At 42.8% G+C, this 13721-nt stretch overlaps 3 protein-coding genes across 3 annotated transcripts; 1 reads left to right on the forward strand and 2 right to left on the reverse strand.

Moving 5' to 3' along the window:
* The first annotated feature begins 237 nt into the window (after positions 1-237).
* LOC130139176 (uncharacterized) lies at positions 238-783 on the forward strand. The gene has a single exon (XM_056315605.1). It carries the CDS (start codon positions 325-327, stop codon positions 781-783), a length of 459 nt encoding a protein of 152 aa, XP_056171580.1. The 5' UTR covers positions 238-324.
* Positions 784-1790: 1007 nt separating this feature from the next.
* On the reverse strand, positions 1791-5003 carry LOC115692398 (probable serine/threonine-protein kinase PBL7). Its single transcript, XM_030619241.2, has 6 exons — positions 4654-5003; positions 3881-4119; positions 3644-3779; positions 2857-3115; positions 2622-2754; positions 1791-2444 (listed from the first exon to the last, which is right to left on the reverse strand). The coding sequence occupies exons 1-6, from the start codon at positions 4811-4813 to the stop codon at positions 2169-2171; spliced, it is 1203 nt and encodes a 400-aa protein (XP_030475101.2). The 5' UTR covers positions 4814-5003; the 3' UTR covers positions 1791-2168.
* A 1385-nt stretch (positions 5004-6388) lies between these two features.
* On the reverse strand, positions 6389-12871 carry LOC115692399 (50S ribosomal protein L1, chloroplastic). Its single transcript, XM_030619242.2, has 10 exons — positions 12068-12871; positions 11091-11168; positions 10565-10609; positions 10374-10479; positions 9945-10009; positions 9817-9861; positions 9624-9731; positions 9447-9534; positions 8036-8082; positions 6389-7189 (listed from the first exon to the last, which is right to left on the reverse strand). Exons 1-10 carry the CDS (start codon positions 12776-12778, stop codon positions 7112-7114), a joined length of 1371 nt encoding a protein of 456 aa, XP_030475102.1. The 5' UTR covers positions 12779-12871; the 3' UTR covers positions 6389-7111.
* Positions 12872-13721: the final 850 nt, after the last annotated feature.

A 13721-nucleotide genomic window follows, 5' to 3' on the forward strand; every position in this document is an offset into this window, starting at 1 on the left:
CGGACCATCCAGCTTCGAAGATCGAGGTTCAAGCCAAGCTTCGATCTCGAGCGGCCATAGCGGTCGCGAGCTTAGAAGCTCGCTCGACCTTCAAGCCAAGCTTCGAGCTCGAGCGGCCATGGCAGCCACAAGCTTCGAGCTAGAGCGGTCATGGCGGCCGCGAGCTTCGAAGCAGCTTGAAGGTCGAGCTTCGAATCTCGCAAGTGGTCGCAAGCCGCCATGACCGCTCTAGCTCGACCATCGCTCAAGAAAAAGAAAAAAAAAAAGAACCTTTAAGCTTCTTCTTCTTCTTCTTCACTGAGTTCCTTCCTTACTGGTGCAACAATGGCGTCCTCGTCGAGAAGCAGATCCAGGGGCCATCTCTGCTCCACGTTCCACACCTCTTCCCTGTCAATCGCTTCCTCGTCATCCTCAGGTTTTGCTTCGTCGAGCTCGAGCTTCGCCGCGCGATCGTCCACCTTCTTCTCCGGCGAGGCCTCCCCGCTGCGCGTCCGGATGTCCGGGCAGCACTCGAGCCACTCGTCCCCGTCCGTCCGCTTCTCAATCGACTGGCCCACGTCCCCCGGCCAATCGATCTCCGTCAGGAACCAGATCGGGGGCGGCGGCGGGGGCGGCGGCGGCAAGGCGGCGACCATGCCGAACCAGAAGAAGACGTGCATGTGCTCTCCGACGACGCATCCCGGGTCGTTCTGGTGCTCGCTGCACAAGAACTCGAGATCTAGCGCCCAGCATCACTTCGCGCCTTACAATTCGAGCAGTAGGTTGAATTTCACAAAAAAATAGTTTGCGACCACCCGCGAGCTTCGAAGGTCGAGCTTCAAGCTGCTTCGAAGCTCGCGGCCGCCATGGATGCTCGAGCTCGACTTGAAGGCCGAGCTTCGAAGCTCGCGGCCGCCATGGCCGCTCGAGCTCAAAGCTTGGCTTGAACGTCGATCTTCAAAGCTGGTGGATGGTCTGGCAAGCGCCGACGAGAGCCGCCGGAGGTCTAGGTAGTAGTGGCCAGCGAAGCAAGAGCGCCGGAGGAGTTTGGCCAACCGATTGAAGAGGATGAACACCATGAACAGTGCTCGTGGCTGTGGAGAAGACGATAAACAGTGCAATTTTTTTTTCCATCAGAGCCACGTCCGACTTAGGGTTGACGTCCACGTAGGATCATTAACGGTCATATTGAACGAAAAGTTAACGGTAAATTTGAGACAAAAATAAAAATTTGAAGTTTTTTATGAAATAAATTTTTTTTTTGAATATAATTAGAACAAAATATAAAATTTGGAATTTTTTTGAGTATTGGGCCATTTAAATATGTTTATGTCAAAAGGACCGTGACCTTTTTTTTTTATCAGACAAAAATACCATGACTTGAGAACCGCACAATTGACATCCAGAGATATGACACGACTGATAAAACGTGTCGTGTTCTGGTTAAACCCAAATTTGACATGACACCATTAGGACATGAGAACACTAACTGCCACGAAGTGCCCGTCTCAAGTGCAATCACGATTACTTCCAAAAACATATTAAAACACTTAAAAGAACAGCATGATCCATACATTTGAACACAAAAGTAGTCTTGCCCTATATATGTTTACATCTAGCACTGCTCATACAATGGTGGAGAACTCTCTTCCTCGTACATGATTTACTTCAGGTCGTGAGGTTTCGTTTTGCTTTTCAACGAAAGCCCTGCGTAAAGATTTTCTTCATAGTGTTTACATGTAGATACACGACTGCACAACTCGGATTCCAAATGCTTCGATACGATGACCGATCAAAATTTTCCAGCGGAGTTAACAGGCAAAATAACCATGAAATTTGATAGACCAGCACTTATTGAACCATTATAGTCAAGGTTGGTTGAGATGAGTTGCTGCTTAAATAAAGTTTTACAAGAAGTTTCTAGGACTAGAGCTAGATAATAGTTAGATATCAAGCGTCGACAAGCTTGGGTTGCAGCAGAGGAGATCCCCATATAGTTATCTCTGAAAGGTGCTCTCGTATGGACAAACGCACAACCCGGATCGCTACTTCCTAAAATTGGCTAAACGAATCAAGCCATATTTTCCAGAGGGCTTCAACAAGTCCCCGACACAGCTTTGCCGACATTCTGCAGCACCTGCTAGACCGAGGAAGTTGCCTACAATACTTACACTGGGTTCCAACTAGTTTCACATGCTCAATTTTCCAGACTCCGATCTGATTGGTGTCTTCGGGGAGTGGAGACTAGGGGAGTTGCCTACCTTAGCAGTTGAGCGGTGATTCTTCGCCAGTGGCACCAGAGACTGCACGACATCCGCCATAAGTGGCCGGTAGTCTGATTCTGGCTGCACACACATTGCAGCGATTGCCGCCACCTGAATGACCTCTTTCAGTGAATACTGACCCTCTAATGCAGGATCCATTATCTGCACGACCTTTTCCCTGTCCGTTAGCTGAGGCAAAGCCTGTCGGGCAACAGTAAAGACCCATTAGAATGTGGATCTAGAACAACAATAGATTTTCAGAGATGTTGACTGTCAAAAGGGAAGAGAGCAGATTCTGTAAAGGAATGGGAAACAAGATTTGGAACAATTTGAATACATATACATATCAGATGCAAGAAGATGAAAGAAGAAACGCACCCACGACACAAGGACCCCTTCTCCAGGAGGTCTCTTCATATCAACAGGAACTCTTCCAGTGAGCAACTCCAAGAGAACAACACCGTAACTGTACACATCTGATTTTGTAGTCAAATGACCCGTCAATGCATACCTGCATATCAATAATATCAGTACCGAAATGACTCTGATCACTATGAGGTTACTGAGAAAATAAAACACAACCAAAATGAGAAGAATAATAAGTAGTTCATACTCGGGGGCTACATATCCCTGTGTTCCCAAAACTCGGGTGGAAACATGGCCTCCAGCTTTCTCAGATCCAAGCTTGGCCAATCCAAAGTCAGAAACTTTGGCATGGAAATTTCTGTCCAAGAGGATGTTGCTGCTCTTGAAATCTCTGTGAATCACTGGAGGATTAATGTGCTCATGGAGATACTCCAGACCTTTTGCAGCTTCTAGAGCTATTCTTAGCCTGGTTTCCCAGTCCAACTTTGAGTAGCGAGCACTAGAACCTGCAGAGAACTTGAACACTAAATTTAACCAGCAAGAAACCCCTTCAACACAATCTGTATTGGAACAACTCGTGCATGAGTGAAGATTTGGTAAAACATTCACAGATGAAGCAGACTTTATCAGCTAAGAAAAGGCAGGACATTGCTGCTCAAACCTAACTTGGAATTGCGTTGTGACAATTTACTTTCTACAACAACAGGTTGGTTTAAAAGCAAAGAAACGAAACACATGACACAGTAATAGTAATGAAGAGAAATGGAAACAAGCTACTCTACCGTTATTATTAGATAAAAATGAGAGCTTCAACCCTATTGAAGAGAACATTGACACAATGTAAAAATTAAAATTCAGTAAATTTATAGGAAAGATAGAAATTTACTGCCAAATTAAGTTCTAAAAAAACGCACGGACTTGCTAGAATAGTCCGTGAAGTCCCAATGTTCAATTCTGAGATCCTATATCCCTAGAGTATGGACTAGAGTCCATATGTTTCAAGCATCGGAATCAAAATAAAAAATGCTACTCACTGCTCAAAGGGTATAAATGTTCCTGCAGACCACCATTTGCCATAAAGTCATACACCAGTAACTTATGATTATGATCAGAACAATATCCAAGCAAAGCAAGCAAATAAGGAGAATGCAACCTGCTCAGCAACTCCACCTGCACAAAAGATAACATTGATCGACTAATAGATCTGAAATCATACTCCTCGATAGAAGATAATATGACATGAATTAAGCAAACATCTATATCCACCGAACCTCCACTTTAAATTCCTCCTCTCCCTGCTTCCCCGTCTGGTCCATGAACTTAATGGCGACTTTCCGGCCATCGCTGAGCACTCCTCGATAGACCAATCCGAAGCTACCATGCCCGATCACATTGGACTTGCTAAAACCACCAGTAGCTGAATGTAGCTGCTTGAATGAGAACACCTGAAGACCATTCTCGGAAGCAACTTGGAGATCCCCAAAACCACCTTTCTCCACGTCATTAAACCCTTGTAGCAGGCAATTAAGACCACATTAACTTACGCTATAACTTTGATGCTAAGAAGAAACAGAGAAACGCTGACATTAACGAAAAACAAAAACTAGATTTTCAACAGTCTCAGCACAAGCAAAACAAAAACAAACTAGGCGGGCATGATTTTCTGATACTTAAAGCAAAAAAAATAATAAAATGGTAACTCCGTGCAAGTTTCTACGATCTCGAAGAGCTTCATTTGAAGCAAAGACCGAAGAATTTAAGAAACAACACCAAAATAGAAGCTTGAAATGAAGCTAAGAAAATCCCTCATTCGAACTCCAGAAAAGCAGAGAAACCCACTTCTACTCGCAAAAAATCTCTTCACCGACACTCAAATGGAGCCACATTTTCACCACCCAGAAAGCTACAGAGCAGAAGATCAACGCACAGAAAGACTCAGTCACCCACATTTCACTTCCTGCACACACTCTAAAAACCAAACAGGCACCAAAAAAGAAAAATGCAGAGCAGGCAAGGAAGCTGAAGGCCACGAAATGCGGCTCACCTCGGGCCTTCTTCAAGCGCTTGGAGACCTTGTTGCGGATGTAGCAGTAGTAGCTGAAGGCCACGAGCAAGGAGGCCATGGCCAGGGAAGCGAGCACGACGATGATGACCAGTGCCGCGCGCTCTTTCCTCTCGTACTCGCCTTCTGCAGGGGCTTCCATCTCCCTCGTCAGGATCTAGCTAGGGAGGGGAACCCTAAGCCCCCGTTAAAGAGCAAGAGGGTCGAAGAAGAAGCAAGAAGAGACGTTAGAGAGAGAGAGAGAGAGAGAGAGAGAGAGTGGTGGCTCTGCTGCTCTTGCCGGAAATGGGAAGTGAGAGAAAGAACAGAGCGAGTGGCGCTCGTGTGTGTGTGTGTGGGTGTGTGTCTCCGAGACTTTGCCACTGTGCTGTGTTTTGTCTCGTTTTGTGGCGCGGAGAAATAGTGAGAAAAAAAACAGAGCCCTGTGTCTGAAAAGCTGATTGTGAACAGTTGGTCGGGTGGTAGATTTTCTTTTCCTTTTTTTTTTTTTACCGATGAGCAGAAAGCTTCTGTTTTTTTTTTTTTTTGGCTTTTTTCCTTTTTTTTGCTGTTATTACGTTCATGGTCCAAGACGATTAAAATTGAATGAATTTATGACAAAATTATGCCGTTGCAAAGTCATTCCCAGAGAATCTCGAAGATCAATTAGTGAAAGGAATAGTTAGAAGGAGAACGATGGTGAAGCCAAAAGCAAAAAGGAAACTCAGCTCATCCATTTCGATTTCTGAAAAACAATGACGGGACACGAGGTGCGACCGGCGTAACTATCCTGCATGTCGCACCGAATCGCCGTGTACCGGAGCCAAAGACCGAAGAGATCTTCCGGAAATGTATACAAAGTTTAGAATGGCTCTTTGGCTGCACCTAAGAGCCACCTTTTGCTTTCTTGATGAACTTTTTCTCTGCACCTCGCTGTTGGACAAAGGCTCTGCAAAAGTGGGGGGTAAGAAGGAACTGATCGAGAGGGAAACGTTTGCAATGATCTTCGACTTTGGATTTTGCACGGACGTCACAGAGAGGCAACACGTGAAACACATTCACTTTGGATTCCTTGGGAAAATAAAAGTAAAAGTGATAGCCAAGAAAAGAACGGAAGAAAAGATGAAGAGCCAAAAAAAAGGGCTGATCGTATCCTGAGTCAGATCTTTTTGCGCATCAGAAGACACTTTGATATGGCAAGGAAAAGCCACCCCAGTGGCATTATCACATCAGAAGATTCAAAGAGAAACCACTTGCACGAGATGTGAGATCTTTGGGACAACTTGTGAGACTATGTAACAATTCATGCTTCTCAAGTGGAAGAAGTGCCGTACTTTCTTCTTCCTTTCCTAAACCGGCAATTAGCAGATCGCATAAACAAAAGCTCATCGGTATTGCCTGTCGCGAACGCGGAATCCCGTACAATCTTATTCGATCTGGGGGTTTGAAGATGAAGCCGCCACGAAAATCCTAGTTAACTTGCTAATTCAGCTATGCTTCCCGTAGTGTATGAACCCTCACAGTAGAAGGATTTCCTATTCCAGCATTTTCACAGGGTGCGAGACAAAAGCAAATGCTGCCGACACTACGCGCATGACCCCCAAAACGCCAAGGACGGTGGCTTCCGATACTCAAATGGCACCCTACAAATTGACGTGGCTTGGAGCAGCGGTCATAATTCATGTACAGCTCAAAAGTAAAGGAATGGAATGGAAACATGAAACCTTCAACTCACATGTCAAGCAAATTTAATGAGAAATGTTTCGATTAATCGAGGCATTTATTATACATGAGGCAAAAACTCAATGCATTGAAAACTCAACACTCTCGAACTCTATTCTGTGCCTCTTTGGCCGAAAAAACAGAGAACTCTATCTTGTGACTAGAACTCGGAGGCACTCGCCGATTTTGTCCTCCTTGCACGATGATGCTGGAAAAAGGAGATCAACACATACCGCTTGCAAGAGCAGAAGAATCAATACAAGAGATCAAGGCTGTTGCATACTGCAAATCGACTCACAAAGTCATGAGGAGTACAGAAAATTAAAAAATAAAAAGAACTAAAAACGAACATGAAAGTAAAGAACGCTCTCCATGTTGCACGTACAACCTTCTGCTCACATGCATCTGCCTCAGCTGGAGGGGTTATCATTTCATACTTCTCAATCAAAGGTCATTGCCCGATTAATTGATCAATCGCCGATGCCAAATGCTTATCGCTAAATCCAAAGAATAAACTGCAAGAGCAACATGACTACAAGAACAAGAGACCCATCTCATGTAACCATTCTATGATAGTCCCATGAAATTTTTTGCTGGAGAGAAATGCCTTAATAACCATCTCTCAGGAAATAAAAGAGAGAGGAAGCGCAACCAAAATAACCTAAGCATGATGAATCTTGTGGTAGCCCCAGCGCTTCATCACAAGAAAAAATGATTGAGGAGTTCGCCCTGGGCAACATCAGCTCAGACTAACTTTGTTATAGTGATCCGCAGCTTTTGATAGCGACTGTATTGAAACAGAGAATCCAGGTCCCATCTGCATGTGAACAGAGTTATAACATATTAATCTGGCTTAGAACATCATTTCAGCTGTGGTTATAGATGCTCCTTAGTAATTTAAGCTGTGCATGACAACAAAGTTAACCAGCAAAAAGATTAAAACCATTAGTGTCAACTATCCAGGTAGATGAAAAATCAACCAGAGTTAATAACATTTATGGATAATTAAACATCTAGTTCTCCCTTTTAAACTATCACATAGCTAATCATCTCAAATAGGACAATAGTAAAGATCCACCACTGTAGACAACAAACAAAAGGGAAAAAGCACAGATTGTGAGATCTTTAATCACGGATCATTCTTCGGAGGAGGAGGAAGGGGAAGGGAGGACGGGGGAGAGACATGGTGGTATGTCGGCTTTCAATGCTTCTTCAAACAAATAGTAAACACCAAATAAGACAGACCTGGGCAAAAGAGAGATTTTGGTCATTTATGGACTACTGAATAGAATTTGTGAATAATAACACATCCTCCAGTTATATGGAGTTTCACACAAATTTCTATCAGAGAAGGTTGTTTATTATAATTTTAAGTACACCGTAACAGGAGACCTACGGAATATTGGATTTTGGACTTGGGATAGCTGGTAAATCTCTAAAAGGCTATTTACCCTAGAACCACTCAACCAATATTTAGTCAATGGACAAACTTTTACACAGGTAGATTAGCAAAAAGAGCAGGTTTTTAGTAGCATATATGGAAGATCCATTAGCTATAAAGATAAAAACACTATCAAGTGATCTAAAAACATTCAGTTGCACAATGAATCAAAGCTGACAAAGAGATGCTAAAATTAACCCAGAGCACCGCTTACAAACATACCGTGCTGCATATATGGAAAGAGTTCACATAACCAGCATATTTGGAAGCTGCAAAAATAATTTAAAATGATACATCAGAAATCTTAATAGATAAGACCATGTGTGGACATAGTATAATTGCAGCAAAATTTTTTATTAACACAAGGTAACATGGACATGTTGATGTTATTTCTATATCTAAGATAACCACAATGTGAGATACATAGAGGTGGTCCTATAATTACAGGAGCAGCTTGCTCCTTCCAAATCCAGGGCATCAGGACTTCAGTGCACCAAACAGAAGAAGCAAGATCACTCTAGATATCCTTTTAGATTTAGGAGGAAAAACACAGTCATTATGTAAGTTGAGGAAACAAGTAAAACAAAAGCATCTAGACTCAATATAAATGACACTCAAACAGCAGCTCTCCACCCATTCTTCCGAAAGAACTCCAGACCAGTCTCAATGGCTCATTGTCACTTTAATAGAAGAATCCAGAGACTGTCTTTATAGGGAACTAAATGCACAGCTTTTAAAGTCTATGCCCTGTAATAGGTGAAAGAATTCACATGCAATTGGTTGAAATTCATTTAAAGCACTAACCTTTTTCTTGGTGTGTTATTACAAATCAAACCATCCAAAGAAGAAAAATTAAAGGACAAAAAACATTACTTCGTAGTTCTGTAGCTCCAAAAATTACATGAATCATGTTCTATTGAAACAATTGCATCATGCTGCATATGCCCTCGTGTCATTTTCTAGACATTTTCAATATGGCCTGACATAAAAGTTAAAATTAATTTGAATAAGTATTCTTCTTCTCTCTCCTATCTTGCAACACATTTGTGAAAAAAAGACATACTGTCAACTACTGAATGTGCACTCTCTCTCCCCAAAGACCACCCATACAAGAGAGATTTTTAGGTGCTTCAAGTGCATCAAGTGGCCATCCACCCAGCCAATAACGGAGCACGCTTCTTCATGTTACTTCAATATTTCAACAACACTCTCCTCCATGAGTTTGTTGGGTGGATGGCTGTTCGGTGCTCTTGGAGCAACTAACAACTTTCTCCACATCAGTTTTGGGAATCACAATATAGAAAACGTCAACTTCCAGTGAATTCTTTGCACTTCAAAGTGATTGGATATGCAATGCTCATTTATTCTCTCTTTTCGATGAACTTAGGTAAATTTGCATGCATATATATGATAGAAAATCATAAATCATGACAACTTTCACACAGAATATATGTAACATAAGGCAAGGATGAGAGCAAAATTTTCGATTCTCTCCCATATTTCTGGTCTCAGAGCTACTACTTTAAATAATTAGTAAACCACCTGATCTCATGTCTGAGATTTAACTATATATTTGGACTTTTCACCGGGGCAACAAATAACAGTATGTCAATCTTGAATAAAGATAACTTACTTTTCTTCAGCCCTGCAGGTTTGGCACGCAAAAGTGCATTCACAAAAGCACCTATATTCTCACGTAAATCATCCTCTGACAAGCTCACCTACAGGAAAGTATAGCAATCACAGGCGGATAATCAAATCAATGAAACCAAGGGTCTATGTCATGCTAAAGGAACATGATGGTGGATACCTTCCCAACTCCGACGTGCACAATAGATGTTTTGTCCATTTTAAAATCAACATTACTCTGCTTTGCCTCCCTCACAGCTCGGGCAACATCACTAACCAAGGTGCCTTGCTATTCCATATATAAATAATTTATAATCAGGAAAAAACTCAGTTCAGAGATCCGTAAATATAATTGAAAGTTCAAGAACACTCACTTTGGCATTTGGCAGCAAACCCAGAGGTTTTAGAACCTTTGCTATCTGCAAGAGTTCAATTCGCACCTCCGGTTAGGGTGACAAATATGTAAAAACTACACTTTCACTGTAGAGTCGAGTTAGATAACCTTTAGGACTTGGGGCATAAATCCCGGAGTTGTGAAACACTTTTGAACATCAAACTTGCCACCACCTACAACGAACCAAGGGAAAACATGTTACACATAATAAAAGCAAAACTAATGTCCCCAGGAAATTTAGGAACAAAGGCATAGAATGACAAAAAAGCACTCTATTGTTATGCTGAACATTTGATGTATAGCGAAGAAAAAGGATCCTTGGCTTCTCTTTAAACTGTAAACATATACAGGAGACATATCGACCTAAGAGAAAAATGTAAGCACTGAAAGTATCATCTATTTGACTTCTGACAATCTATCTCAAATTTTAGAGCATTATACATAACTGTGGTGTCACAACGTGAGTAGCAATAATTTTCATAGTTTGCTGAGTGAATTATGCCGCCAGCAACCATGATAACAAGATCAGTTCATTACTATTAGCAATCTTCTCAACAAGTTCAGGACCACCAACTATATCAGCACCAGCTGCTCTAGCTTCATCAGCATCTGCCCCCTCACCCAGGAAAGCTATCTTGGAAACCTGAATAGAATCATAATTAACAGATGAATAAACTATGTCGAGCTGATAAGAGTGAATCCTAATGAAGAATGGAAGTAGCTAGTACCTTCATCCCAGTGCCGTGAGGTAAAACTAAGCTACCACGAACTATCTGTACCAGAGTTTCGGATAATCAGAAAGTAAATAAAAGTTTGGAAGATGAAACTATCAAGCTATGCAACAGAGGTGACATGACACAAATATTTCGCTGCTGTAGAACAAGAATCAGATAAAGGCCAAAACAGACCAAAAGGTTTCCTCAGACAAGTCTAACATGTATTTGACCCAAAAAAAAAAAGTCTAACATGTAGAGGCATATACATAGTATAGACTTATAATATTGATACCCTAATAAAGATCTAGATGATTGATTATTCCATCACTACAAAAGGATATTGGCAGTTGACTCAACAAACAGACATAACCTTTCAGTATGTGCCAAAGATATAGCATCATATCCACAAAGATATTCTGACCTATGACCAGATAACATGACAGTAGAGGACATTGTAAGCCCATCTAGACTGATACGTAAGATGACTTAGAAAGGATGAGATAAAGACAGCACACGATCAGAGCGGGCCGTGAATTACCAAGTCACTTCGCTTTTTCTCAATGCCCAACCTTACATGGGCTTCAATGGTTTCATCAAATTTTGCCCGTGCATTAGCCTGAAAAAGTGCAAACACTCATAATTAACAGTTAATTTTACTTAAATACAAGTCATAAGGCCAATAACATCGCAACTCTCAGGATAGAAAAAATTTAAGGACCTCTGTCATATCAAACTGGAACTTTGGCAATTATGCATCAGTAACAAGCCAACATGCAAACAAAAATACTACCTTCAGCTTGGGCATATAGTACAAATGTCAAAGATCTGTCCAATATTTTCTATAAATAAAGGTCAATTTCCAGCCTAGTAAAAGGTAATAATGCGAAAAGAAATTTGGACACTGATTCATATAAGTACATGAACCATAATAACCTGGTATTAAACCGGTTCCCATTCACCTATTAGCTCCTTCGTATGTATGCCTTGATATGCTAGTTTTTCAAGAGATACCCCCTAAGTTCAAACTTTTTTTAAGAATTGGTAAAACCTCCCAAAAACAAAAAGTTCTTTTTTGATCATTAAGAAGCACCACAATGTAGACGATGTGTAGCAAAGCACTGACAGGGTATTGAATGAGAAAAGAAGAAACGGGTGTTATGGTGGCAAAAGGGCAAACACACGGAGAACCTAGCATTTCAGTCTTCAACCATATAGACGGATTATCTCCCTACAAAATTTACATTTCTTCTCAAAGTGCGGTACAAGATGAGTAGAAATTGACAAGAAGGGTTCCCACACTGACAAAAGTTGTAGCCTTTCCATGTCAATTGATATGAAACATGTACATTTGCTAGCCAAAGCTCTTGAGCAGCTCTACATTTCGAAAACATGCCCAAATGACATATTCCTTATCAAATGGAAGAGATTTCTACTGCTGCTGCACTTGCATAGTGCCTCTACAATCCAACACAGGGCATTCCCAATTCATCAAGAACAGCATCGATCGAAACTAACCTTGACAAGCCGGATCGCCTCGGCCAAATCGAAAACAGCCTTGCTCTCCCTCTTCTCAACCTTCAGTATCATCGGGAACGGCACCATCGCCTGCTCCTCCTCCTCCAAAACCCGCGACAATCTCCTCCTCCTCATCATGGCCGCTCGATCACCCGCCTCGGTCGGCCTCCTCTCAAACTCCATCCCCTCACTCCGCTTCTCCGCCTCCGCCCCCTCTACCGCCGCGTCCTCCGCCGATGCCCTATCCTCCGGGAGCGGCGCCACGCGCATGGCGTACGACACGGGGGATATGGACGGCGCGTCCTTCATGTAACGGATGTCCTCCCGAGTCCAACGCGCCCGAGGCTCGCGGATCGGCGCCTCGCGCGGCGGCGGCGGCTGCGGCTGCTGCTGCGGCTGCGGCGGGGGCTGAGCATCGCGTTGAGCCGGAGCTTCGGGAGAAGGGGGCGGGGCTTCCTTGGGCTTGGCGGCGTAGGAGACTGGTTGGATAGGGACGGACTGGGGTGGCAGCCGTCGCTCCTTCGGCGGCTCGGGAGGAGCGCCGCCGTCGTTTGGAGGGGGTTGCGATTCCGACGGCGAGGAGGAGGAGGAGGAGAGGTACTTGGGGAGATGGTGGAGAGGAGAAGGGCGGGAGGAGGAGGCGGCGGAGGAGGCCGGGCTGAGGAGGCAGTGGCGGAGAGCTTGGGAGAGGAGGAGCTTCAGCGAGGCCATGGGGCTACGGCGGGACTCCGGCCGGCGTCGCGACGGCGGACATGCACTTCGCTTTGGGGAGTTGCAGACGAGGCCAGGGTTTTTGAAGAAACCGGACAGGGGGTTTTGGGTTTTCGGGGGAGAAGGTGATTTTCCCATTTCTCGTGTTTCTCCATTTTTTGTTTTTTTTTATTTATTTTTTTGTTGGCAGAAGAAATTCTAAATCCCCAAATATCTTTCTTTTCCTTTCAAATGGAAATTGCATTAATAAATAATGAACCTTAGCAACGAGTGCGGTACCAATAGGCATGAGATCCGGCGGGAAAGGAATTGGGGGTGGAGCCGGAAAGTACTGAGCCTGGGGTTCGATTCTTGTGAGCATCGCATATACAATTTGTATATAGAAGAGAAGAGTAAGAAAAATTGTTGTCGAATTTCTATCGAAATTCCCGAAGTCTCATATAAAATTTGCATATATTATCCTCGAAACTTGGTATTTCCAAGAAAAAAAAATCAATTAATGTGCTTAGGTGAAATTCTCATCTCCCTCGCTACCATAACTCTTTCTACTTTTTTTCGACCAAATCCAAATTTTATTTTGCTTCTCCCGAAACCCGATCAACTCGACTCTTTCTCTTGTGCCAGGCCTCACACTTGGGTTCGTTCTTCTTCTTCTATATCGTCGCTCGAAATAAGAACGTGACTTATCCCAATGCCCACCGCCGGCCCTTCTCCTTTCCAAGCATGGATTTTTTGAGTCGTGGTCGATGGGGATAAAAAAAAATGAATAAATATGTTTCTTGAAGTTCTTAAACATGCTTAAAATGTTATCAATTTCAAAGAATTGATTGCATATGAACAAAACTAACCTATTAAAAATCATATTTTATATATTTATTTATTTAATCAAGCTTGAAAAAACCAGCTCCAAGCATGTTATGATGCTTCGACTTTAGAGTGGCGA

Source organism: Syzygium oleosum, unplaced genomic scaffold, assembly GCF_021117445.2.
Source record: "Syzygium oleosum isolate NSW1041296 unplaced genomic scaffold, Sole_v2.1 Sole_v2.10, whole genome shotgun sequence".
NCBI lineage: Eukaryota > Viridiplantae > Streptophyta > Magnoliopsida > Myrtales > Myrtaceae > Syzygium > Syzygium oleosum.

Excerpts from the sequence above, each read along its gene's own strand:
- LOC130139176 (XM_056315605.1), top strand. The coding sequence starts at position 325 with ATGGCGTCCTCGTCGAGAAGCAGATCCAGGGGCCATCTCTGCTCCACG.
- LOC115692398 (XM_030619241.2), bottom strand. The coding sequence starts at position 4,813 with ATGGAAGCCCCTGCAGAAGGCGAGTACGAGAGGAAAGAGCGCGCGGCA. Across the intron at positions 3,780-3,880 it reads AGGAGGAATTTAAAGTGGAG|GTGGAGTTGCTGAGCAGGTT; the intron begins GTTCGGTGGATA and ends TCTTTTGTGCAG. Across the intron at positions 2,445-2,621 it reads AAGGGGTCCTTGTGTCGTGG|GCTTTGCCTCAGCTAACGGA; the intron begins GTGCGTTTCTTC and ends GTTGCCCGACAG.
- LOC115692399 (XM_030619242.2), bottom strand. The coding sequence starts at position 12,778 with ATGGCCTCGCTGAAGCTCCTCCTCTCCCAAGCTCTCCGCCACTGCCTC. Across the intron at positions 10,610-11,090 it reads AGAAAAAGCGAAGTGACTTG|ATAGTTCGTGGTAGCTTAGT; the intron begins GTAATTCACGGC and ends ACTCTGGTACAG. Across the intron at positions 9,862-9,944 it reads TTATGCCCCAAGTCCTAAAG|ATAGCAAAGGTTCTAAAACC; the intron begins GTTATCTAACTC and ends GAACTCTTGCAG.